Here is a 27,910-nt window from a genome sequence, read left to right as displayed (position 1 = left end):
GAACCTCGCCGATGACTGAAGACAGACAGGTGAATAAGAGGAAGTTCAAGTCCAGTCTACGTTCTGTCTCAAAGAAGAAGCGCGCGCGATGATCCGGAGCGAAAGGCTGATGAATTAATCCGAATCCAATAATCCGCATTAACCGCAGAGACAAACCCGTCTATAGGCTGCAGTTTGTGAAAGAAGTGTGTGTGTGTGTGTGTGTGTGTGTGTGTGTGTGTGTGTGTGTGTGTGTGTGTGTGTGTGTGTGTGGGAGAGAGAGAAGGAGCGAAAGAGAGAGAGAAGGAGAGAGAGAAAGAGAAAGAGAGACATTAAAGCATCAGCCAAGTCAGCATGTTACGTGTTTAAGCTATGGATCGCGCGCGCGCAGGTCGTTATCTCCGTCTCTGATACACCGGGACCCTTATAATAAAATGCTGGAATTAGGATTTTTTCCCCCATCGGAATAAAGCCTGAGAAAGCCTGCTGAGAACGCACACTGTGGATGTGGGATTTATCAGAGCTGCCCTGCGTTTGCACCAAGAAGGTGATAGATTTATTTTTCCTTTCATTTTTTTTTCCTGTCTTAATTTTCTGCATTGCTTGCTAAAGGCTCACCGGCTCGTGCGCTCACATCTCAGTAAAAAAAAAAAAAAAACCTGCATGGATTTCACATTAACTTGAGGCTGAGGCTGCAGAGGATCATTCGTCCATACTGCTATCCTTGACACACCACATATTTGAAAAAAAAAAAAAGAAAAGGAAAATGTGTAAGTAGGTGATGGGAAACTGTTATAGATTTACTTCTAAGTTTCATGCCAGTGCATGCATTTTAAACATTTGCATATTAATGTGATCTATCTATCTATCTATCTATCTATCTATCTATCTATCTATCTATCTATCTATCTATCTATCTATCTATCTATTCAGATGGATTGACAGATGGATAGACAGTCTGTCTGTCTTCCCATCTTTAAATCTCTCTATCTTGTCATTGGCTACATGATTGAAGGCTGGTGCCAGAATAAGCTGGTAGAATTTGGATCCCACAACCTCCCTCCCCCACCATCCCCCCTTCTGTTGCTCCACTTAGCGTTACTTTTGCTCGAATATGGCGTTGGGTCATTCATATTCCGTTCACATGTGCAGGCTTTTGCAAAGACGCAGGAGGAAAAGAGACGACGTGTGTCTGTGATTGTTCCCATCTTCACTTTGCTGCATTTGATAAGTAAATGAGGTGAAAGGCATCCTGAGTACCTCCTGTGTTCAGCTTGTTACTTATCTAACTGCATGCTGGGTCACATCCTAGGATGCGTTATGCCGTCTCCTACATTTATTTTTTTTTTTTGATGGCAATTGTGAAAAGCACAGACGAGGCTGGAAGCTCGTACACAGGGCTGTACCGTGTGTCTTTAACAATTAACCCTCTTGGTTAGACTACAGACGGTTGAAGGTAGGCATTACGTTCCTGACATGCTGGGTGAGATTCTGGGTTGTACCGGAAGATTGCGTATTTTCTGTGTATGATTCATGGCCGTGGGTTGTTGCTTCCCTGATACTTTTTTTGCGCATGAGATGTTTGACAGGAGCTTCCGTCTTCCCTGATACTAATACTGAAAAAAGAGAAGAATAAAAAATACGCTGGAAAGCAGGGATGCTTGTGCATTTTATCCTAAGATGCTGGGTAATACATTTGTGTAGGTAAATATTCTAAAGTAGCAGACTAATCCTCTCCACTTGTGCGTCGTGGATTCAGTAAGACGCAGCTACGGCGCTGTGTTTCAGTGACTGCCTGTAAGGACATCAAGCAAAAGCAGTCATCTGAGATAATTGCTTTTAACTGGCACCGCTCTATCTATTTCAGCTCCTGAAATGAAGCACTAATTATAAATGTCATCTCCAACAGTCTGCCAGAAAGATCTGTTCTTTCCATGATCAGGAAGCTACAGTGCAGTTCATGTACACTTAAAAGAAGTTGCTAAAAGTGTCTGCAAGTAAATTTCAAGTGGCACGTCTTTGATGAATTAAACACTGAATGCTTTAGTCACTGCTTGAAAATATAAAAAGGAACCATGTTTATGTAGAAGATAGAACTTTTGATTTGTTTTCGATCAAGCAAATGTTGAGTCTAACGAGATACGTTGGATATCTACGTTACAAACAGCGGCTGATATGTGAGATATGATTTGTCTGCAAGTGCAGAAATACTTAGCAGACACAAAATTTTAATTATCAAGATTGCAAGCAAAAATTGTCTGTTATTATCCATTTTCAACTGCAAATGCTGCAAAAAAAACCGTCATAATGGCTTTCATAGAGCATGCTTGACAGCTGCTCTATTTAGTTCAGTGCATTCTGCTCCATAATCATCTTATCCAGCTTAAATAAATGGAGCAAAATCCCAACGCAGATGAGACCAAATCAATCTGCTAAAAATTAAAAGCATAATCACATTTAGATGATAATGTTACTGACTCAGATCAGTTTGGTGCTTGCCACATTGCCATGGGCTTCAATGATTTAAATTACACTCTAGTATAAAATGCTATGGAACAGATTAAGGTGTGGGTGTTCATTTTCTGCTCGGTGTTTTCCTTAGAGCTATGTTTGTTGTGCTGTACAAATTTTCCCAAGAGTCACTTTTGTTGTGCTGTACGACGAGGCCCGAGCTAGCTGTCATCGCAGTTGTGGCTTGTGCATAAAGCTATGCATAAAATAAAATAACCAAATTTGTAATTCATAGGTCCATGGCTTTCTATGGCCTTCATAAACGTTTCCTGAAATGAATTTCTGAAATCTTTGTAAGTTTAATGGTGACATCTCCAGTCAATATACAGCCATCATATTTGATTGAAGACATGGATTAAAAAAATACAAAATCGCTGTTCAATACAACTCAATACTGCAGCCATACTATAAGAGCTAGAATAGAGATAAAATTTAACAATGAAGTTTATTGAGATTTGGTTAATTTACACAAGATAGAGACAGAGATCACTGATCTTTTTTTTCCGGGGTGATGACCTGAATTTAGCCCTGACTCACGGGCTGCACATTACAAAGCCCTAAAGTGCAGCATTGATTGATGGTGTATCCTCACAGGCGGCTCAGAGAAACAAGGTTTAGTGTGCAGTCCTGGGACTGAAAGTCAACAGCAAGGATGAGTGTTAATGTGGTAAATGTGTCAGCTAAGGCCAAAACAATGCTAAATACCAGTTGCTTTCACCCATAGTAATGTCTTGAAAATAAGAACATTTACGCAAATCTGTGCACATTTTTCACTGCCATTTGAAAGGAAATGGAACAGTGATGCTCTTTATTCCAATGCTATATAAGAGCCCTCTCTAGTGTGGGGTCAGGAAGGCAGTTCATCTCATACCGTGAAAAGACGTTGAAAAAAGTTTAATAACAGAGTTAGCAGTGATTGTGTGTAATGGCTTCTTTTAAAATGCAAAAAGAGGTCAGAGGAACAGTGAACGATGCATTCAAGGCGGTTTCCTTTTAAAATGTTGCACTGATGCAGATCCGTTCGATGCAATACGTTTCTCACGTTTGGCTAAATCCTAAAATTCAGCTAAGGTGATAGAGACGACATCCTGCCAGTCACCCAGCTGTGCTCTCTGTTCTAGTCATTAAGAAAAACTTGCAGTCCTTTATTAATCATGTAGTTAGTTTCCATATTCATCTGTCCCCCCAGAATATAAAACAACAACAGCACACCAGTGGAATTTTAATTGGCACGATTGAGATGTACTTCTATGTGCATCTCCTTGTGCTGTTGTGGATGGTCCCACATGATTACCCTAAAGATCCCTAAAGTCCCAACCTTTCTTCGCTGAATAATCTTATCTGTATACTGTAGAATTTAACAGCTGCTGCTGAAATCCTGAAGAATAGAATACTTTTTCTGAATATCCTTTCATCACACATTGTACTGTCACCCGGCTGCTGTAGTCCTGTCGTAGTCCTGGTGTTGTTTTATAAATCTGCATCATCTCAAGGTTTCTTCCTTATGTTGTCTTTCCACTACTGAATCTTTTAAAGGGGAAAAACCAATACTAAATACCAGTCGCTTCCACTCAATTGAATTGAATTGAATTGAATTGATTTGAAAGCACCTGTGTTCCACTTTAGGTAAAGAGTGTAGGCTCAAAACCATCTTGGATGCTGACATGCATACGGCAGCCTTTGTGAAGTGTAAATGGCTTTTTTTTTTTAATTCTGTCCTATTTTGTCTATTGATCCATTTGACATTCTTCCATTTTGCTTTACTGCACTTTTATATTTCTGGCTGTTAATAACAGGTCTGAAAAAAATCTATACTGTACTTATGCTAATTAGCGGTAGATACTAATACTAATACAACTACAACTGCTACTGATACATAGATGATGAACACCAAAAAAAAATCACTGGTGTAAAATAAAATCACAAATATAGAATTAATTGTTATTATAGTCATTTTTAATAAAAAAGCATTGAGTACAAAAGCCTTCAGGGAACATCAGGCTATATATAAAATAAACCTGTACGTGTCAACTCTAATAGCTGATTTTTGCCAATCACCGAAGCACCTTGCGTTCTTCTGTATAAATCGTTTACAGTGGTTTACATGTCAGTCTCACATACAATAAAGCATCATATGGAAGGTTTGGTTGGTGTTTAATTGTCTAAATGGTCACGTGTCAATGAAACAAATCCATCCTTTTAATCTAAACACTCATTAACACTGATAATGTTTGTGTCTAACGTTATTCAGTAGATAGTAGCTCTATATCAGATTGTGTTCATATACTGCATGTTCTAAGGGTGATTTAAAATTTAATTTAAATTTAAAATGACTAAATAATCAATTTACATGTTTCAGGTACACAGGTAATAAAATGTGTACAGCACAAAGAAAAAAACACTTTTTTGCAAGACTTTTTGCGTGAATGTGTGTACATTTAAAGTCCCGTTTCTGTAACATCCATTTGCATGACTCCATCCATTTCATGCTATGAAATCTGAACATTCTATTGTCTCAACATACACTGAACACTCTTACCTGAACACATTTACCCCTACGAAATGTTTGAAATATAAAAAAGAGTCACCTGTTCAACAGGAAGTTACATCAACAGGAAGTTTGTGAGAAGAAGAGCTATAGAAGAGAGTTTTAATACATATCTGTACATATCTCTCATCATATTTTAATGATATTGTGATTTTTGACTAATGACCTGAAAGCCTATCGCATAAAATATAGAATAAAAGTAAATTATTGGTTTAAAAAAGCAGGTAAACCCTTAGAATGCCCTTAATGTCATCAGTCTGTTAGCATGGATGCTAGTTAACCACAATTGTGCAAAAATTCTTGACCGTGTTACTCGTTTAAGAGCCAAATGCAACCATTTTTAGCAGTTAAACATCTATAAAACCAGATGTTGTTGCCAGAGATGGTTTGAAAATGGCATGTTTTGTTAGATTTGGTGTTGGAACATGGAAAATAAATGTTGAAATGTTGAGTTATGACAAATAAATGACACCTCAATCAGGAATTCAGCCCTTAACACTCTAAGTTATTGGCTGGTGCTTTTTCCTGGATTATTCAGCATTAATGATTAATGAAACAAAGCTCCAAATTTGGTGTCATTTGACCTCATGTGAAGTATATTAACCAAATAGTGACCTACACAAATCAAATAGTGACTTTGGTGTAATCAGATGCCACCCAAATTATAGCAGATGAGTGAAAGGCTGAACAGGCCGCAGTAGTTTAAATCCCACAGCAGATGTCAGATGCCATGCGTGGATGCTTTGGAAAACCCTGTCTGAGGGGCATATGGCATTCAGGGGGAGGTCCAGAGCATTGTGCAGACACACAGAGGTGAAAGTTCATCTGTTTAAAAGGCTTCTGCATTGAGACACACATCCTCAGAGAAGCCTATTAAGCAAATTACTCATTTAAACATTAAATGGACTTTGGATGCTTTGCTTCCTCCAGCCTTTCTGACTGTAATAAATATATTGGTGGTTTTTGGAAACACTGCCTTAGCAATTTAATCAGAGCTTCAGTCGATATTATCCAGTGAGTGAAATGGCAGTCTGGATGTTGAATGTTAATATAGGAAACTTCAATAAACACTTATATCGCATTAATGCACCAACTGGGTAAATTGTTATAATCACAATGATTAGGTATTGAAAGCAGACCAGGAGCTGCTTATGGACTATGATTTTTGCCATGTGTACACAGTGTATTTTTGTACGCATAGTGATTCCCTGACAAATCTGTTTTGTTGATTATTTTGGAAACATCTCGCTCATATCTTCCCCTATGGACATGGTTTCCTTCTCCCTCAGCACAATTCTGACATTGGGGAGAAACTGGAAGGCAGGTGGCTTTTTCTAGCATCTCGGGTCAATTGGCATGGAGTCTGAAACAGAAGGGTGTCAAAGGGAACCGTGTTTTAGAGTCCCATATACCACAGGGTGCATGGAGTCCATGCTGTTGTAGACAATCAGAGTTGAATTTGTTCCACAACAAAGGATGGTGGTCGATATGCTGCATTCGATGTCTGAGAATCGCACACAAATATGTGTAACATGTCTTTTCTTACAAGACAGACTAAAGAAAGACTAACATTTCGTCTGAAATCGAGATTGAAGGTCTTTAAATGTGCATGTAAAATCAAAGACTGTTTACATGGGAGATTAGGAGTAAAATCTGAGTGCGAGCTCTGCTACATTGCTCGAATAAAAGCCACCAATAGTAAGACAGCTCAGGATAAGACAAAACTCACAGCTCAGCTACAACTTGTGGGAATAGAAAAACATAAAAAAATGCACAAATGGACAGAAATATATTTTCCAATTACTTCAACCGACATTGAAGAATGTTTCTATTTATGAACACAACATCCTGTAACGATTGATGACTTAAGAAGAACGTAGTAATTTTCTTTAGTCACAGGTCTATCATTAGAGGATCTTTATCGTATAATCAAACGTTACTGCATTAATGTCTGTTATAGATTTCAGTAAAGATTTTATCCAGAGCATCTAGTGTGACGAGTTGTGATTTTATAAGTCTGCTGAAATCCTAAAGTCTAAAACAAGCTTAAGCCTTGCCAAGATTCGGCTAATATGGAAAGAGTTTTAAGCGGTTACTGTCTTATGTGTTTGTGTTTATTCAGTGAAATTGTTATTGACTTGTTGTTGTGTCTTTTGCTCTGCAATTAGAATAACTATTTCTGCACCACTTAGTCTTGAAAGCTGCTGGGTAAAAAAAAAAAATTCAGTATTGTAGCACATACAGAGTGTAAGTGAGCAGGATGGATAGATATGATGCTCAGAAAACCCCGTCGAGGCCCCGAACACACAAAATTTATATGTGCGGCGTGCAAGCCGCTGAGTGCTTCAATTGGCCTGGCTTCATACCGAGTCAATACTAATGACTGAGGAGACTATATGGCCACAGTAAGATTATAGCTTTGAGGCCCCAACCCCTTCTATTGTCATCTCAGGCAAGGAAAGTAATGGTTACCATGGTCTGCCCCTTTTCATCTCCTTGCTGCATTGTCTGTATTGTACAGTCATTAAGGCTAATGACTACTCAGATGTATTTGTTTTGAATTGTGGAAAATACAGGCAGCCTGTAGCAACATGTAGGTGTGGAAAATATCGGCTTCGGGATGAATAGATGCAGCATGGTGGTGACAAGGGAAACCGAGCAGAATGCATTTACGCTGTTTTGTTCACCAGACCAGTGAAGCAAGATGATATCAGGCTCCTTTAGTGCATCACTTGTGCATGAATGTAAATGCTTAGTGCTTAGTAGAATGCCCTAGTGAGGCTTGTGTTATAATTCATGCATTTTTTTTGCATGTTGAACACCAGGCATGATGGATAGACCAGCTGAGACAGCGCCTCGGCAGCACCACTTTTCCACGCTTCGTGATCTTAGTGTTATGAGGTTCTGTCTGGCATTTTACTGGAAAATAGAGTCAGCATGTAAACGTCATTAGAACATACCTTATGCTGGTTTGGTGATAGGCATTTTTCACAGTTAAGTAATCAGGGTCCAGTATTCATTCCTAGGTGATGGATGTAGAGGGATACTTAAAATTCACCCCGTGACAGAGGAGCAGTACCGTAAGTTTGTTCTGTCTCAAAATTCCGTAATACACCAGCTAATTTTCATGAAATTATAGATGTCACATTAAACCAGATGTAGTTTAGTGTTCAGATCAACATGGGTTTTATTGCTCTACATGGCAATGGGTGTGGGTGTGTGGTAGCGTAGTGGTTCAGCTGTTGGGCTACCAACTGGAAGGTTGTGAGTTTTATCCCAGGTCGACTGCGCTGTCACTGTTTGGCCCCTGAGCAAGGCCAAACAGTGATTAAACAGTGATTTGTATTAAAAAAAAATTAGATAATGTAAGTCGATCTGGATAAGAGCATCTGTCAAATATTGTACATGGCAGAAGGGGAAGAGCTAACAGATTACAAACATACCAAGTTACAATGAAGCTTTGCTGTGACTAATTTAGTGACTTTGTTGTTAGACTTTAATTAAAAACAGAGCCTAATACCAACCGCCCTTCACTGCACACTTGATATGATGCTCTGGTTCACATCACAGCTGCTGGTTATTTGAGCTGAAATCACAGGTTTGGTCGATTGGTGTAAAGCTTGACTGCATTCAGTTTGTGTAAGCCAACAGATCAAATATCTGATTATTATTTCTTCTCAATGACCAATCACTGATCAATCTTGTTCCAAATTGCCAGTCAGGGAATAATACTGTTTCCCTATATCCAGGATGTGATTAGTTTTAATGACCAGTTACTCATCACCATTGTTCCTAACAACCAATCACCATGGCGTTCCCCACATGTTCTTGTCAATGTTCTTTATTTTGAACGCTCTTGACTATATTTCCAAGAATTAAAAAGTAAAAATTTAAACTAAAACCATTTTCAAACAAAATTCAGGTATTAAATTATGAGGAACTTGAGCTTTGAAACCTATGTTGTGGTTATGGAACACGTACAGAGATTCAGCAACCAAAAAGCTAAAAGCCAGCCTCCTTAACATGTTTATTTTTACCAAAAGAACCAAAGTAAGGTCTAACTCGGGTCGGCAACCCGCGGCTCCGGAGCCGCAAGTGGCTCTTTCATCCCTCTGCTGCGGCTCCCTGTAGATTTGGAAAATAAATATTTAAAATATATTCAAAAATTAATTTTATTTGAGTTAGTTAGTTTTAAAAAAAATAAATGAAATTCTCAGATTATGATGCTCTTGTAACATTAAAATAAACCGTGTTTATTTTCTTTTTGTCGCTCAAAATATGCATCATAACTGCCGAATTGCGAAATCCGACACAGAAGCAGACGCATTTTTGGTTTTCTGCAGCCGGCAAGTTAAAACTTTGATGTCATGAATATGAAGAGGACTCAATTAGACATTGAACCCAGCGTCTTTTTTGTTAAGGTTAGTTCAAACTGTTCAAAATATTTGTTTGCAGAAATAAAATTTCGTTTACTCTGTAACAGTTCATTGATTTCATAACTGCAACACACTACAGTTTTTTCTATACTTTCCATAAAGGTAAAAAACGATATATGTAGTGTTATCTTCATTTTAGATGTCAAAGGGGATTTGTGGCTTCCTGTATTTTTTTTTTCTGTGGGAAACGGGTCCAAATGGTTCTTTGAGTGTTTAAGGTTGCCGACCCCTTCTCTAACTATCTAGCTAAATGGTGTATCTTAAGATGGTGAGAATCTACAGTACAAAGTAGGATGCAGGCCCAATGTTGAGACTGCAAAGTTTTAAATCTACCTATTGACCCTGAGGGAACTTTAATCAAAAACTCGCAGACAGAATCTTATAAAACCAGCCAGCTACAATTCAGCCCTACAGAATGATAAAGTCTTATTTGACACCTGGTCATAAATTGACTTTCTAAATGTCTCAGCATTTTAAGGCACAATTGAGTTGTAGGGCTTACAAACGTATTACATGTCCAAACTTGATGCTTGCTATTACAAGAAAGAAGAGTATAATCTGAAAGTCATGAAATGGGAGCTAAATGTCCAGGCAGATAATCCACGGGCCGACAGGAAGGCATTTTATACAGTACGTCGGTCCATTGGGTGCATCACTCAATCAGATCGATTGCCATCACCAGGGAGCCTTCTTGTTTAAAATCATGAACGGAGGCCTTGAAGAGTCAGTATTCAGAGCGTCAGATCCGGTATGGTCTTCTCCACAGGACATCTCAAAACTCGACCCGTTAGAAAGTGTGCTAATGACAGCAAATTGTCTTGTTAACATGTTGTGTATTATATCGAGCATGGTGGCTGATGAATAAAGTAATGTCCCTTGTATTAATTGCCCTTAAGATGTTACTTGGCTGAATATGAGGCTGGCTACTTCTACACACTGAAGCATGTCAGTGCGTTTGAGCAGCAAAGGCTCTTTCAGAGGATTGGCTGTGTAATGCAATCTGTATGCAGGGGATGAGAGCCGTGCAAGCTGTGGCTCCCTCATTTGTGCCCAATGCAGGAGGGTCACTCCATCCCTCTCTTCCCTGCTTTTCCTCCCTATTCTCCTCCTGCCTGCTAGCAGTGCGCTCTTCATTATCTCAGACAAAACCGCATGTCACAACATGAAGTTTTCATAGCAGCCCTTAACTTGCCCTGAGCTGCTTATGGACAGATTTTATTTTTTTTTTTAGAATTAGATTTTTTTTTATTGTAGGTATTTTTGTCTCTCAGTGCAGACATCGTGAAAGTCAACAGTCTGTGCAAAATTTTGTGTCTTGTTTGAGAATAAAGAGGCAGCCTATCTCTGACTGAAGTTCTACAAGGAATTGTCGACAAAAGCAATCTCTGCTTTAGATTTTGTGTTTAATTACAATGCACGGTGTCTTAGTTAATGAATAATGAATGTGACTCCATGCTCCATGTGCTCAGACTTTTAATGCAGTGCTCAGACTCTTCGTTTCATCTGTACACCGTGCACATTTAATGGCATCCTGAGTTAAATATACCTTCTAGGTACAACCGAGTCCATGTTTTCATATTATCACAAGGATATAACGGTTTAAAATTGTTAGACAGAGTGCAAGTGAAGCTCAGGAGCAAGAGCTCGGTCGAGTTTGACCTCGAGAAGCAATTGCCAAGCGATAGGAGGTCAGATGGCCAAATGGGTTATATCTGTAGTGTGTGTGTGAGTGTGAGGGGAGAAGGCTGTCACACGGACACATGCGGCTCTGAGAGAGTGCATATTAAAGAACGCGGCTTTGTGAGCTGTGCACAACGAAACGTTCTCATCCTTCTCAATGTACAGAGAAAGGGTTCTTGTTCCATGTGCACTATAATGCTATCATGCAGTTGCTACAGCAACCTATGATGGCTGTCTGTGGAGTTTCTAAAAGAGGAACCGTCTAGTAAATTAAAGAGGAATTAGGCTCGGTGGTTCGTTGCTATTCTTAAACGGATCCTGACACTATAAATGCTGTGTCTATTTGCTACCGCAAGTGTTTAAAAGTGACTCTAATGCAAAAGCATGAATTATTCCTAAGCAGGCTGTGTGTGTGTGTGTGTGTGTGTGTGTGTGTGTGTGTGTGTGTGTGTGTGTGTGTGTGTTTGTGTGTGAGAGAGAGAGAGAGAGACAGAGAGAGAGAAATAGTAGGGGTGTAACACATGTATATAGAGCACTGAGTCACCACCGCTGTGCAACAGTCTGGACACAATGTGAGGTCCGTTCTCTGAATTAGAAACACAGCAACCTGAAAGGCAAAGGCCTCCCAGCAGCAGCTCACAGCACAGTTTTTAAGAGGACCATAATATTTAGGCTGGACTTACTCTGAGACGTCCCTCACCATCTTATCCAGAGGGTACCGAGCAGGTGCCGTACGTTAAAACTGCTAAAAACATATGTGCAGTTCTGTCATTAAGAGTGCACAAAAGGATTGAGAACAAAATGTACGTTACGAACCTGATGATGAATGATCCGGATCTAGTTTAGAATGCGGGCATCAGCTATAGAATAAAAATGTCCTTGGTTCATACTTAATAAACATTTATGAATGGTTTGTCGCTGCATGCTGTAGGAAGCCTGCAGAGAAGAGGCTTTCATAAACTGTAAGGATTCCCTGTATGCAGCTTGAAGCATGCAGAGAATAGTAACGCTTTGCTACAAGGTTATGTAGGCTTCAGATTGTTCAAGATATTATTTAATTTCATATAAAATGTTCTACATTTTAATCCTTTGATGTCAGATTAGGTGTACATGATACGGTCTGTGTCGGAGCTTTAGGATGACCGCGCTGATCCGTTGTGCTTTCCTCAAGTCAGCATTCTGCCGCTGGCATTGTCCATCCGGATGGAGAAGTGGACCGAAGGGTCTAGGCCAGTGTGATCAGTCTTTACTCAGATCATCTTGATGAAGAGCCTATCTCGCCCGGGTGCTCCCATAGATTAGATGCGTGTCGGCTTCGTGACTGTTTCTGGAAGGGAGAGAAAAAGAAGAGAAAGTGTTTTTATAATATGTGCCTGGTTGTTGCCACTTTGCTCGGGTGAAGTGATTTGTTGTGGTGCGGAATAATGTTTTTCAGCTCTTTTGTGTCGCACGGCAAAATAACAGAGGGTGAGAATGCCTTGCTAAAAATTCCGTCATTCAACAATAAGAACATGCAAGATTGCCTTCTTGCGAGCTGTGTATTTCCAGCAGGAAGAGCGGCTGCCAAAGCAGCGACTGAAGAGCTTTTGTCTAGTAATTGTATTCCTCCTCAAGCTCTTTCCCCATTATGTTATAGATTTTCTCTGTGGGATGTGGTAGAAGAGCAGCACACGAACACTTCCCCATGGACAGATTATCTGCTACAATGGTGTTAAGGTCCATTGTTGCGAAGATGACTAATAGCATTACACAAGCTGCAAATCTGATGGGGTCTTGTGCTCAACTCTGTGCTCAGAATAACCTGACGGAAATTCCAACGCACGTCTAGAGGGCCGACATTAATTTGTAGGAGCGAGGCTTTCAGCGGCTGTGTTTACCAGCTTCATATTGCCATACGTGCGCACGTTTTAATTTTGTTCCCAGTGGCATTACAGCTGCAGCTCGGGATGTACAGGACAGAGCAGCGAGTCCATGATTGATTGCTCACTAATCCACTTTTTATCCTCACCTGCAGTGCTGTGGGCTGCAGTTTTGGCACCGATCCTGACAGTTTAAAAGTGAACCAGTATTTTCACTAACAAGGGTTTCACACAGTTCCAAAACACGGGGGCACACCAACCCATGGGCAATAAATTACCCTCATGCATAGCTCCTGTTTTTTTTCTCAGCGGTGTGAGCGGCGTGAGTCTGAGACGAGCACATGGCGAATGCAGTGGCACAGCTGCCTGCTCCACATCCTACACCCGCGCTTGACTGAGCAGCTCCTGCAGAAGATCTCTGCATGTTGCACAGTGTCATGACTCAGTGACTGATGTCTATATCTAAAGCCATTCTCCGTCTGTAAACCCGTTACAATCTGCATAAAAGGTTTTATCAAAGACGATTTGTTTCGGTTGATCTGGATTACTCCAACTAAACAGTTAATCACTAACGGGATTGTATGTATTTTGTGATGTCAAAAAATACATGTATATAAAGTAATAAAAAGCATTCTTAAGGCCTGACTTCTTCTTGGTTCTGATTATTAAATGACTATATTCATTAGACGTAGGTTTTACTACCAACTTTATACGCTTAATTTAATAAACTAAAGGATCAATTCATTATAAAGACGTACAAGCCTTGTATTTTATTTCCATGCCGAAAGCCACTCTGTGATAGAATAAGGAGAGGAGCTGAGCTAATGAAGATGAGATAGAGATTCAATAAACATGCAGTCAGAATATAATTAAGAGCTAAATTACAGTGGATACTACAGTAGCACGCATAAATATTAAGCATTATTGTCTTGGTAGCTAACAGTAAATAATATATATTACACGTAGCAAGTTTATCACGATGAGCATTCATTCATTTTCTACCGCTTATCCGAACTACCTCGGGTCACGGGGAGCCTGTGCCTATCTCAGGCGTCATTGGGCATCAAGGCAGGATACACCCTGGACGGAGTGCCAACCCATCGCAGGGCACACACACACACACACACACTCTCATTCACTCACGCAATCACACACTACGGACAATTTTCCAGAGATGCCAATCAACCTACCATGCATGTCTTTGGACCGGGGGGAGGAAACCGGAGTACCCGGAGGAAACCCCCGAGGCACGGGGAGAACATGCAAACTCCACACACACAAGGCGGAGGCGGGAATCGAACCCCCAACCCTGGAGGTCTGAGGCGAACGTGCTAACCACTAAGCCACCGTGCCCCCCACGCGATGAGCATAAAATGTTGAATTTCTAAAACACTTTTTTACCTAGTGGTGTCTATCATAGTGCACTCAAGTCTCCATCAGTGAAGAGTTGATCGTTTAAACAATACACGCTTCATACTAAAGCTACAATCAATTTCCTGGTTACACAATTATACTTTTTGACCATATAGTACACAGTTATAGAAGGGAAATGATTTTTAATCCAGCTATCCGGGGGCACCCAGATGAGGATGGGTTTCCCAGAGAAACCAGAGAAAGAACAAGAAAAAAACCCAACAAATTCAGGAAAATCAACATTACAGTAACTCAAAAGAGAAAAGATTAGGTCCTTTTCCCTTTTTACCACTACTGTACATTGGACATTTTCAATCAGTATAAACATATGTATTACTTTAATGCTGAACGTCTGGTATAAAATTAGTCAGGACTTTTAAACTGAGACCATTATTTTTTTTTCCTCTGTTGGAATAACCTTACAAAGACGTTTAGGAGTTGACGATAACAAGGAGGTGGTTGCTGAATGGACACAGGATGTATCAATAACAAGCAAGCTTTTTTAAAAAGTCATTCTTTCTACTGCATTATGTTATTATTGCTTATTTTAATGTCATTACAGAATCTCTTAATCTGCATCATATGACTGCCCTTTCACACCGATGCTTACTGTGACTTATCAGCAACGAGCATGTGATGTTTAATAATGTGATGTTTCTTCTTTTTTTTAATGTCTATCACACTCACAAGTCACTTTAATCTATTAACTAAAACACAGCAGATTAAAATGATCTATTCGTGCTTCATATTCAACTTCATTATCCTGCTGCTATCAAATCCCAGCCTGATTCCTGTGCGCCTATGGACTGGGACTGTCTCCCATTTGTGTTGACACCTAGCATAATGAGTGTATTCTGCATTTAGGTTACATGCTCACCTGAGGCTCTGCAGAACTCTGTATGGTTCCAGCATGTAGAGAAGGCCAGGCAATAGGAGGCAATCAGCAGGAACATTAGGAGCGTGAGACAGGCGTTCTGTGCAGACTAATCCACCCACGCCACCTGACACGACCGAAGCCTGGAAGGAGAAAAAAGCCTGATTGTGGCCATTTTGTCTGATTATTCATGTGTCATTATGATAATGGAGGTAGCACAAGTTAGTTTAGCACAATCTGATGATTATACGGATTATTCCTGGCTCCAGGCTCAGAGGGATTGGGCTTCCTGCTGAACTAGTCTGCAGAACAGTAGTCCTACTGGACATGCAGGATCAGGGCTACAGGAATGTGCATTACTTCTAAGACTTGTACCTATTTTCTCTAAATAAACAGCTTGAAGAGCTCTTCTAAAAGGCAAGTAAAGTATTGATTTTTACATGTTTCAGCCCAATGTTAGAGAGCTACTCAGTCCTCTGCGCTGAGTGGCAAGGTTATGTACAGTAATGTTCATCCATGTATCTGCTGCATAATTCTCTCTTTAAATTCAATTGGAGAGAGTGGAATGACTTGACCATCAAACTAGATTCGAAAAGAAACGTAATTAACCACCATTCACAGATTTTTTTTTTCTTGGATTAAAAGCTCCTTATGGATAATGACACATTAGGAAAACAAAATCAGTCTAAACAGTTAAATAGTGACTATCATGTGTACGTACAGTAGTTATATGATTCGGTACAAATCCGTCTTTTACGCTTATTAACATTATCGTCTACTCCGGGCAAACAGAATGCACTTACACTTACAGATCAGTCTTTGGAAATTCTACTGAGAGCTTGCTTTTGGTAAAGCTTCTCCTCTGACTGCTGCACACTCCCCCAATTTCAATAAAGACCTTGGCATGCAGCCTGTCAGCCAAACCTCTGTGTAAGCCATCGGTTCCCTCCAAACACAGCGTCTCCTGAGAACTTTCGTTTTGCCTGGTGTTTGTCCTTTTATAGTTGTAGGGCAAACAAAGCTGAATTCCTTCCAAAATTGCGACGGAGTGATTAAGTTGAGGTAATATCAACTTATGAGATTTTGTGCCGTGCTTCTGAATAGCAATTCGATTTTGAAGCACTTGAAGATAAATAAATGACCACCAAATAATACGTAATTGTGAGAATTAGATTGTTTAACGTCGTCTTTAGTCATAATTAAATAAATAAATAAATAAATAAATAAATAAATAAAGCTTCAATTAGATACAAGATTGTTGTTGAAGGCTAATTATTCTCTTAATTGTGAGAAATATAGTCTCACGTTGTGACATTAGTTATGACCTTGAATTCTGTGACTTATTACGTTGTAATTATATTGTGTGTTGTGGTAGCAAATTGATCTTTTTGTCCTCTACAGAAACCAGTGAAAAAGAAAATCAGCTGTTTAATTACAAATTGCTCAAGAATGGAGCATCAAATTACAAGAAAATAAACCATGACTGAAAATATATTAGAAAAAAAAGGGTGCTAAAGTAAATATTAACTGCAATGGATATATTTTTGAAATGCAAGTGGTGTCACTTACCTGTAACAGTAAGAAGAATTTATGAAGGGGTAAATAGCCCTACAAGTTAACTACTGTATAACACCTGATAAGACAATTGAAATTGAATAACAATCCAAAGGGCTACATGGTAAAGGTTCCTGCCACCGTCTTCTTGTGGACATTTTTGCCTCCCAATCAAAATGACACTTTTTCTAACGTCCAAGAGTGCATTGTAAAGACCATGTCAGGCATCGATTGTGAGGTAAAATGTGGTGGATGATTGATATAGCATTATAGCCATTCTATCAGAGATGCTGTCCTCTGCAGCCACTCCTGCAGATCAATAGGGCTTTTTACTGTCAGACATTCTTGGGTAATTGAATGAATGAATGAACCAGTCTGACTTCAGAAGCAGACAGCAAGTCCTTGGGGAGAGTCATGACATGTTCAATGTTCAGAAAAATAATATCATTGTTAAAACTTTGGAATATTATTAATCCTCATCATAATCTTATTTATACTTATATCATCATCATCATCTTATTATTATTATTATTATTATTATTATTATTATTATTTAGTAGTATTTATTATTAAGAAGTGTATATTATTGCTTATATTCAGATATACAGTATGTATATGTAACCCTTCTGTCGTACCATTCACAAATTTTATTTTATTGAAATATCCATGAAATTATTCAGTGACGACATAATGGATTTTATATATCAGAAGCATTTAATTAAAAGGTTGCTTTTATTGCATAAGAAGACCCCAAGCCCTGCTTTATTTCTTTCCCTTGGCCCAAGTTTATCAGCTAAAACTGCCATTTATCACCTGTAATATTAACCAGCTGAGGAATGAACAAAAAAATATCTTAAATTAGCACGTTCACCTCACACCTCCAGGGTTGGGGGTTCGATTCCCGCCTCCGCCTTGTGTGTGTGGAGATTGCATGTTCTCCCCGTGCCTCGGGGGTTTCCTCCGGGTACTCCGGTTTCCTCCCCCGGTCCAAAGATATGCATGGTAGGTTGATGGGCATCTCTGGAAAATTGTCCGTAGTGTGTGAGTGCGTGAGTGAATGAGAGTGTGTGTGTGTGCCCTGTGATGGGTTGGCACTCCGTCCAGAGTGTATCCTGCCTTGATGCCCGATGACGCCTGAGATAGGCACAGGCTCCCAGTGACCCGAGGTAGTTCGGATAAGCGGTAGAAAATGAGAGATGAGAGTGATGAAACATTCTAAAATAAGTCAGAAAGGTGTGTTTAATTATGTGCTGAGATTCTAGGTGTTACGGAATAGTAAATGAGAAGGGATGACAGCTGGAATAAATACTTGTGATTTAATTATTAATCATTATTACATTTTTCTGAAGATTGAAATTGCACAAAATACTGTATATAGTTGAAAGCCCATGTGTTAGCACGCCACATAGAAATGTGATCTATTTCTTTTAATACTAGTCTATACGTTACATAAGCAGTGCAGTGTTGATTCTTAAATCGATATTTTCTTAGCTTTCCTTGGGATACATATAAAGTAGGAACAGCAGGAGATGTCTCACACAGTCTATATTAGGCGTGTGTGGGTAGACAGGAACTTACTGTGCCTTAATCTCTATTTATGGACTATTTAGTCCAGTTTTGTTTTCAGCATCTAACAAATGTGAGAATCGAATACAAACATGGGATCCGTGATACGATCGTTGTTGTATTTGGATATTGGCTCTGATTTAGCAGTCATTCAATACGTCTGAGAAGGTTTAAGTTCTGTTGTACGTTCATTGGTTATTTTTGGTTTAAATACATGAGCTCCTGCTAGGATGTGGCCTGATTACTTTGTGCATCCCATTAAGAGTATGTCCCCTGGAAGACCTCTCAGCATCTCACAGTGCTGTGTCAATTACGCCGCTGCTAACTAACACTCGCTGCTGAACGCCGACATTAATCATCTATGTCTCCACACAGTTAATTCAATCACGTTTCTGCATTTTTGCAGTTCCTGAAAATGATATATATTTCTGCCATGATTGTCAAAGGCAGCTGGAAAAAAGCATGATCAAGCCTTGAACCTAAGTGAATTAAATCGGTTTATAATAATGTTTGTTATAATAAAACAGGCCTAAATGTAATAGACATTGTCACACTTTCTTAATTTTGAAATGTTGCAATACTGAGAAAGCCTACTGGATTTAAAAGGCGGACAAAAATATGCAGTGCAAATAACACCATTTTTGGTGTTTGAGTTAAACCTGTAATTAAGAGCACACTCTACTCACACAGAGGTTGTGTTTAACTCTGCCAAGTGAGTTTAGGTGAGTGACCAGTGTGCCAGATCTCATAATGTTTTCATCCAGCTCGTTCTCGTTTTCCTCCTGTCCGTTTGTTCTCTCACGTATACACACTCGAACGCACTCGATCGATATAATTTTGAGTGATGTTAGCACATGCTTATAAACATGCCAGGTAATAATCAGATTTTTTCATGAGAACACTCATAGAAAATTATTTTTCTGTTCTCCACTACAGGCATATTTCTAGTAGGTTTGAATGGTGCTTTAGGCCAGTGCTATCCTGTATAGAGAAGCCCAGACGTTGAACACAATCCTCCTGGGCCTTTAAGCTTCTTCTATTATCTGGCAGTCTGTTGTTTCAAGATTTCAATATGTTGATTATTTTTCCAAGCAGGCTAAAGACTGTACATTTTTTTCATACAACATTTTTCCACTGGCTAAAATAGAAAAAAATCCTTTATATCATGTACATAATAAGAATTTTGATGGTTATTGTGCTAAATATTTCACATTACACATAAAGAGACCTAGGAATTACACATAACAGATCTAATATTGTCATATGTAAAGGTGTAATTTAGTTAGGCATCTCCAAGCATGGACTATGATTCTCCTATTTTTTTAATGCTATGATATCCTGTTAGTACATAATATATTAGGTTCATAATCATAACATAAGATGCACTCTTTATAAAGTTCTTAAGTATATAATATGTTTATACATAAGGCTTGCTAAGTGCCAGAGGTGGTGTCCCAGAGTTGACATACTATTTCAAAAGATCACAAATCATCACAAGCTCTCAGTCATGACATCACCAACAAGTAATTATTTTTCTTTATTTCAGGCTGCTTCATTTGGGGAAATGGAACCAGCAGACGATAAATTATGAATGTTGAACAAGATGACCTCTTACCATCAGCACCAGATGATGAGAGGTCCTAGATGGAAAGGGGCTTGGTTTGACCCTTTATTCCTCCTGCTCTTGGCTCTGCAGTTGCTTGCAGTGGCAGGATTAGTGAGGGCCCAGACTTGTCCCTCTGTGTGTTCCTGCAGCAACCAGTTTAGCAAAGTCATCTGCACACGCAGAGGACTTAGGGAAGTCCCTGATGGCATCTCCACCAACACACGCTACCTGAACCTTCAGGACAATCTTATCCAGGTCATCAAAGTAGACAGTTTCAAGCATCTACGCCATTTAGAGATCCTCCAACTCAGCAAAAATCATATCCGCAACATTGAGATTGGCGCCTTCAATGGGCTAACCAGCCTTAACACCCTGGAACTCTTTGACAATCGCCTCACAACCATCCCAAATGGAGCTTTTGAATATCTTTCTAAGCTCAAAGAACTATGGCTTAGGAATAACCCGATTGAGAGCATACCATCTTATGCTTTTAACCGTTTACCCTCCTTAAGGAGGCTGGACTTAGGGGAGCTCAAGCGTCTCTCATATATCTCAGATGGAGCATTTGAGGGCTTAAGCAACTTGCGCTACCTGAACATGGGAATGTGTAACCTCAAGGAGGTCCCCAACATTAGGCCCTTAGTTCGCTTGGACGAGCTTGAGATGTCAGGGAACCAGCTGACAGTCATCCAGCCTGGTTCATTCAAAGGTCTTATCCACCTCCAGAAGCTGTGGATGATGCATTCCCAGATCCAAACAATTGAAAGGAACTCTTTTGATGACCTTCAGTCATTAAGTGAGCTTAACCTGGCTCATAATAACCTCACATTTGTGCCCCATGACCTTTTCACTCCTTTGCGCCATTTGCAAAGAGTTCACCTACACCATAATCCGTGGAATTGCAACTGTGACATCCTGTGGTTAAGCTGGTGGCTAAGGGAAACCGTACCAACTAACACCAGCTGCTGTGCTCGCTGTAACTCTCCTACAAGCCTCAAGGGGCGCTACATCGGTGAGCTGGACCAGAGCTACTTTCAGTGTTATGCACCTGTCATTGTTGAGCCTCCTGCAGACCTCAATGTTACTGAGGGAATAGCAGCGGAGCTCAAATGTCGGACAAATTCTCTGACCTCAGTCAGTTGGCTAACACCAAATGGCTCCATTATGACACATGGGGCATCCCAAGCACGTGTCATGGTACAAAATGATGGAACACTGAATTTCACCAGTGTTACAATGCAGGACACAGGGAACTACACCTGTATGGTCAGCAACATGCTGGGAAACATTTCAGCTTCTGCAATCCTCAACGTGACCTCCATAGACAACAGTGGTTTTACTTACTTCACAACAGTCACTGTTGAGACCATCGAGTCCCCAATCGATGGGTTGAGCAGGACCCCTGAGCAACCTTCCTTTGGCTGGGTGGCGTCATCTACTACAAGACCGACGCCGATTTCCACTGAGAAAGCCTACACTATCCCTGTGACGGACAATGAGGGAGCTCTCAACGGTTTGGAGGAGGTAATGAAGACCACCAAGATCATCATCGGATGCTTCGTGGCCATCACACTTATGGCTGCCGTCATGCTCATCATATTCTACAAGATGAGAAAGCAGCACCACCAGCAAGATCACAATGGGCCGACTCGCACGGTCGAGATCATCAATGTAAGTGATGGGGTTCCTGCGATGGAGAGCCACCTCACACTTCCTCCACTGGAGCACGAGCACTACAACCAGTACAACTCCTACAAGAGAGTTTACAACCATGCTTCGACGCTCGGCTCGCTTCATAGCTCTGTGCATGAACCTTTACTAATCCAAGCCAGCTCAAAAGATAATGTGCAAGAGACTCAAATTTGAATTTCCTCGTTTTGAACTGGAAAAGTTGTTGTGTACTAACAATGTTATTGGCTTCAGTGGCAGACATGTTCTGGTGATGAAGAAGGGGATGTCACTGAGGATGTATGTATTATTTCAACAAATGTGTTTACAAGCAAAAAATATTTATTTAAAGATATGTCTAGTGGCTGTATCAAAAAAAGTGTTCATATCATTTTCCTCCTCCTAATTTTCATTTGAATTTGAGATTTAGTGGATGAATGGTGTGCTGAAAAACAATGCACTTGCGAATTCAAGGTAAAATGATGCTTTTGGCAGCCTCCTGTGAACAAACCACAAGGTATTACATTCATAATAATGACATTTCTGTTGTATCTGTGGGCATGCTGCAGCATTTCACTTCATCTTTTCACATTTTAGTGAAATGAGTGCAAAAGATGGCCACTATGGACTTAAGACTGTAAATAATGTAGTGTAAGTAGATGTGATAAACCTATCTGGTGGATGGAGAAAATTCAGAGAAGAAAATCAATTGTTTCTATTCCCAACAATACGATCATATATTGTGCAGCAGCAGAAAAGAAAAGCCTTCAATACAATGGTCTAGATTACATGGTGCAGATGATGGTCTCTGTTCATTTCTGAGCAACTGAATTCCCAGAGCATACAACATACGAGTGTAATAATTGGACAAAAGGTATAAAGATGTGTAATTATGTGCATTAAATATAGCCTTTTCACATGGGTAACAGGTAAGGCTTTAACTTTCAAATCCATTTAATGATCCTCGTAACAGCTTTGAAATCACATTGAAGCCTTTAACCACTACATCTCACCCTAAACTTGCTTTTCATCATTTGTCCTTGGTCAAGTCGTTATAAATCCTCTGAAAGCTCAGATCATATGACAACGGAATCTTACCCACAAAAAAAGCTTAGCTGTTGTGATAAACAGCAGTGCCATACTTTGCAAGACAAAGCACAATTCTTTGTTTAATCTTGCATGTAGCTCATTTCCAATTCAATAGAAACTCCTTACTTTGCAGGTAGAATATTGGGTTACTGCCCAGTGCTGGTTAAGGATCTTACACTATATTACCAGCGCTGTTACATGGCCTAAGAAAGGAGTTTATTATGGTTTGTGTATGTGTGTATGCAATGTAATCACTATCATTTTAAAATATTAATTGTCATTCAATTAACAGCACTTTTAATTAGCAAGCACTATCTTAATCATATGCTCTGCTGCTCATCACATTTTCCTTTTGCCTGAATGATAATATAAGCGTGTGTGTGTGTGTGTGTGTGTGTGTGTTTGTGTGTGAGTGTGTGCGCGCGCGTACAGGGGTTCAAAATTTTATTTTTACTATTACATCTTTTATAATTGTGAAAATGAGATGTTTTTCTCAATGTTATGCAGAAGTGAAATAAATATTCACATCATCATTAAGTAATTGAAAAATTCGACTAAAAATGCTGATTCAGAGATTCAAGTGAAAGCGTTCAGTTTGCCAGCTTGAGCTTTTGAGGATTATTCAGGATTTTTAAATGTTAAGTTAATGATTTAACAATAAAAGAATCAATCCAACAATAAAGTTTTTAAGGTCTTCAGGAGTTTACCATAACAAACATTTAAGCAGGCCATAAACAGATGAGGGTAATAAGATTTTAATTCTTGATTTGATTTTATTAGTACTGTTTTGTATGAAATATTATTTTGTTTTAAACCATTTACTGCCATTGGTGTTCAGAAAAGCTCCAGAAAAGAGATAAAGATTCAGAGAAGAGCTAAAGATTTACTGAATTTCTCATGTGTACTATATATTGAGTCCTATACTTATTTACAGTATATACTGTACCTGTTTGTTTATGGCTTTTACTCTTTAGTTCCAATGGAGTCTAAATTCTTTGCAGGGCTTATAAGAATTCATATACGTTGATATGTGGAAACAAAAGAGAACCCATTGCTTACCTTCCAGTCAAACCTTTTTTTTTTTCCAGATAATCTTGAATAACTCTTACAGTCAGTGTGTACAGAAAAGAACTACACTTTGGCCATTAACAAGAGTGACTGCGTGTGTTTGAGTGACAAAAAATGACTTTCCTCAATCTGCTCCAGTGCTCATATGACCGGCTACTACAGCTACCGAGTCTAAACCTCCCTGGCATACGTGGCTCCCACCGTGTATCTATGACATAAAGCAGAAATCTTTTTCGTTCTGTTTTTCTTGTTGTGATTTGTTTGTTATTGGTAACTCATTTTAGATTTCTATGATGAATTGAAGTGAAGAATCCTGGTATTTTATCTCTTTTTGAGTGAGAGAATATATGCTTCTCCAGAAGAAGATTTCTATACAGACTGTTTAAGCATTAACAGCAACATCTCTAAATCCAACATTATACGTGCGGATCAGTCGCCGATATTATTGGGATACGTAAAATTCGAGGGTTAAGCTTAAAAAAAAAAAAAAAAAAAAAAAGTAAGAACGAAAACAGACATTTATTAATACCAGAGATTGTAGTTCATACAATACATGCTGTAAATGTAAATAAAATGTTTTTTTAAGTGTTGGGTCTTGGAATTATTAATCCTGAGAAATTGTGTCGATGTTTTGTTTATTAATCTGTGTTCGACTTTTTGGTACTTATTAAGATAAACGTGTCTCGTAGTGTCATATCATGCTTAGACACGATTATGTACAAACTACTCACAACTTTCAGCGTGAAAAAAAAGAAAAGACTGCAGATGCTGTGAATCTTGTATATGAGCTCATCTGAGCAGATCTTGGATGCTTAACTCAAACTATACACTGCCTGTAATAAACTCCTTCAGAGCCACAGTATTATTTTGTATAAAGTCACCCAGGGAATCCTGAACAGGTGAACCGAGCACTACATGTAAAAACTCAAAGTCATTCATTAGTTATTCAGTCATTTTAGATACAAAGTGGAACTTTTTCATTTTGTCATGTTTGTGTTTGTTTAATGTATGACTTTCTCTACCTCATAGTATTTACTCAGCATTTTTTTAAAAGCATGACATTAAATGTTCACTAATATCGCAGTAACAGTGCAAATACTCAATTATTTGGTTTATTATTGCTGGATGGTTTTGTAAACAGAATTGAAGTTGTAAGCGTTAAGTCTATTGTCTCTGGGTCGATCACAGTGACACTAGACAATCACGATCATCTGTGAGTTTGTGTACTGTATGCCGAAGCGGGCAGATAGCGAGTTTTCCTCAGAAAGTGTTATCGTGCCCTGGGTGTAAACAGATAACTGGTTAGTGGTTTAACATCTCGGATGAAACGTGTTAGACGTCATCCTCCCTGGTATATGGGGCCGTGTTTAAGACGATGACAGCGTCGTACAGCATATTTTGACACATAATCTCTGCAACAGAGAAATTTCCCCACTGTGGGACGAATAAAGGTATATCTTATCTTATCTTATCTTATCTTATCTTATCTTATCTTATCTTATCTTATCTTATCTTATAATGCAGTCTCATACTTCCAAATACTCAACAATTCACATAATTTAAGATATATTAAAAGATATAAAGGGTACACATTAGGGTCAGGGTTGTTGTTAGTGTTTATACGTTTTCTTACAATTAAATTATTTATATTAAATAAAATTGGCCTTGGATAAACTTCTCATGAAATCAGCTGACCTATAATTTAAATAAAAAAAATCAATCTACTTAAATCTTTACATAATTTCATAAATATTCTATCCAAAACAAGATTTATTATCGCTGATTCATGACTGATTGATTCTATTTATTCATCGTTCCTGCTGATTTCATGATTCATTTAAGCCAATTAGCTGGTGTAATCAGAATAAGAGACAGTTCACAAAGGAGATACACATTATATACCTTATGAGGCAAATAGAAACATGACTCATGACTATATGAATCAGCAGTAATTCTAGGAAGCAGTTAATCCCACGCATACAAGCAATTCAGCATCTGTTCCCTGATTGTCCGTGTGGGCTCAATTTAGCCTGCGAGTCTTGAAGAATGGCAGCTAGAGTGAATTAAAACCCCCAGAAGACCTTGACAAGTCGGAAATGGCTTTGGGAAGGGCATCAAAGTGCATCAATTAATTATAAACCTGACATATGTGCCCTGCTTTTATTACATACAGCTAATGCATTTGTTGAGTAAAAAATGAAGCAGCAACACAGGTGTGTTAGTAAAAATATCTAGGAAGAATAGCTGTAGTCCTTGTAGTGTGTAATAAAGAATTGGTGCAGCTTCAACTGCATCATCAATTCGATGAGTCAGCTTCTCTTTCGATGACAAAAACAAGTCATCACAAGGCTTTATTTCACCTAGATGGAGGAAAAATGTTCTTCTCACACATACATAGCCTCATCATTCATTTTGGCACCCCACCGCACCAAAGTGAACTGAGAGACGAGTGACCTCTAGACATGAGCCGACACATCTTGGCTTAAGATGGACTTGATTTTACAGCACCTCCTGTTGAGTTATGAGATGCTTGACATCTAATCCATAGGACTTAAGCTGAAGTCTCGGTGAAACCAGACACTTGTGAATAGAATTTATAGGCACCCCACATTGTCTCATTCCCTGTGTGATTAATTGTGCGGGGGCGCTGACAGACGGAAGTACATCAGTTAATTAATTTTGCCTGGACAATGCCATTAGCCACACCAGGCACCAGAGAGGAGGTGGGAGATTGCAGGCATGTGCCATCAGATTGTCTGCCTTTCCCAGCACTCACACTCACCAGATATAATGAATGTAATCTGCAGTTGGCACAAGCTGGCACCAGCAACCGTCACATTTCGAAGTAGCACTATCTATCTGTCTAGCTATCTATCTATATAACTATCTATCCGTCACCCATATTGAAGTGAGAAGGATCAATTGCAGGACAGAATTTCATTGTTTTATTAACGCGGTTATTTTCCAAATAGCGCTGAGTTATAATTGTAATAATTACGCTTTGGCATGGGGAAGATGAAATACAGCGAGCTGCCAGTAAGTGCGTAGACTTCACTCCCAACTGAAGCATTTCGGTGTCAAATTAATTAATCCTCATCCTCCTCTGAGAGAGGAGAAGCCTGCCAAGTGCAGCCTGCACTGCTGCTTACCAGCATCAAATAAATACATTTGGTTATCAATGTAAAAATATACGTGCATCTCAAAGTCAAAATCAATATTCATATATTCCAATTACTTCGTTTTTATTCATTTGCATACATGTGCAAGAGGACGTTTAGTCTAAAATGAATCCACGTTTTAACTTCCTAACAATCTCATCTTATAACCTGATAGCTCTAGTCGCCCCGCCTTTAAATGATTGGTTTTTTTACGTTGTTTTTTTAGGTGTCAATATTTTGCAATTTAATCAGTTCAAATAAACCAGCTCCAAAACAACAAAAAACAGCTTTTAGCATTGTGGTTGTATGGAATCAAAGACCTGCTTATCCTGCCTTTGAGTAAGTGGCTGGCAATTTGCGACCGCAATTTGATATGGCTAATTTGTGCAGGCCCCATGCCGAGTTCGTCTGCTCGGGTGTTTGTGCTTTGAAGGCAGGGGTCACCCTGAAACATCCACAGAGATTGCTCTTCCACCCAGGGGGTAGCCATTTTGGGGAACTGATGTTCCGTGCACTCTGAAGTCGTCGCATCCCCATGCAAATGGCAGCTGTGATTGTAATGCTTATCTTAAGTCTCTTCATCTTTGGCAAAGAATAATTAACAGCGAGCATGAGGAGTCTGTCTGCTGCTAAACTGTAATTACAAGTCCCATTACTCCAAGGGGGCGTTCAGAGCAATTAGCATTCCTCACTCAGCCGTCTGAAAAAAGTACGATGAGAGCAGTTTGTTCAGTTTTGATACTATAGTGTTCTCAAGAGCTCCCAATAAAAAAAAAATCTACCAAACATTCAACATTCTTTTCAGGTTTACCATTTTGGGTACAAACTGAGGTAATTGGCAGAACCGCCCCTATTCATGGAAATGAAGAGTCATATCGAGCTGCATTACGCATAAAAGCGT

The 27,910-nt window shown here is 39.3% G+C and overlaps 1 protein-coding gene across 2 annotated transcripts; it reads left to right on the top strand.

Annotated features, from left to right (window-relative positions):
* Nucleotides 1–24,311, top strand: lrrc4cb (leucine rich repeat containing 4C, genome duplicate b). Of its 2 annotated transcripts, none has more exons than XM_060859304.1 (2): nucleotides 1–526; nucleotides 19,967–24,311. In XM_060859304.1, the coding sequence occupies exon 2, from the start codon at nucleotides 20,012–20,014 to the stop codon at nucleotides 21,890–21,892; it is 1,881 nt and encodes a 626-aa protein (XP_060715287.1). In that variant the 5' UTR covers nucleotides 1–526; nucleotides 19,967–20,011; the 3' UTR covers nucleotides 21,893–24,311. The 2 variants fall into 2 exon arrangements, with proteins under 2 accessions (XP_060715287.1, XP_060715288.1); XM_060859305.1 differs by lacking the exon at nucleotides 1–526 and adding an exon at nucleotides 702–749.
* The last annotated feature ends 3,599 nt before the right edge of the window (nucleotides 24,312–27,910 follow it).

The sequence above is a fragment of the Tachysurus vachellii genome, chromosome 23 (assembly GCF_030014155.1).
Source record: "Tachysurus vachellii isolate PV-2020 chromosome 23, HZAU_Pvac_v1, whole genome shotgun sequence".
Lineage (NCBI taxonomy): Eukaryota > Metazoa > Chordata > Actinopteri > Siluriformes > Bagridae > Tachysurus > Tachysurus vachellii.
This window is presented reverse-complemented; position numbering and strand designations above follow the sequence as displayed.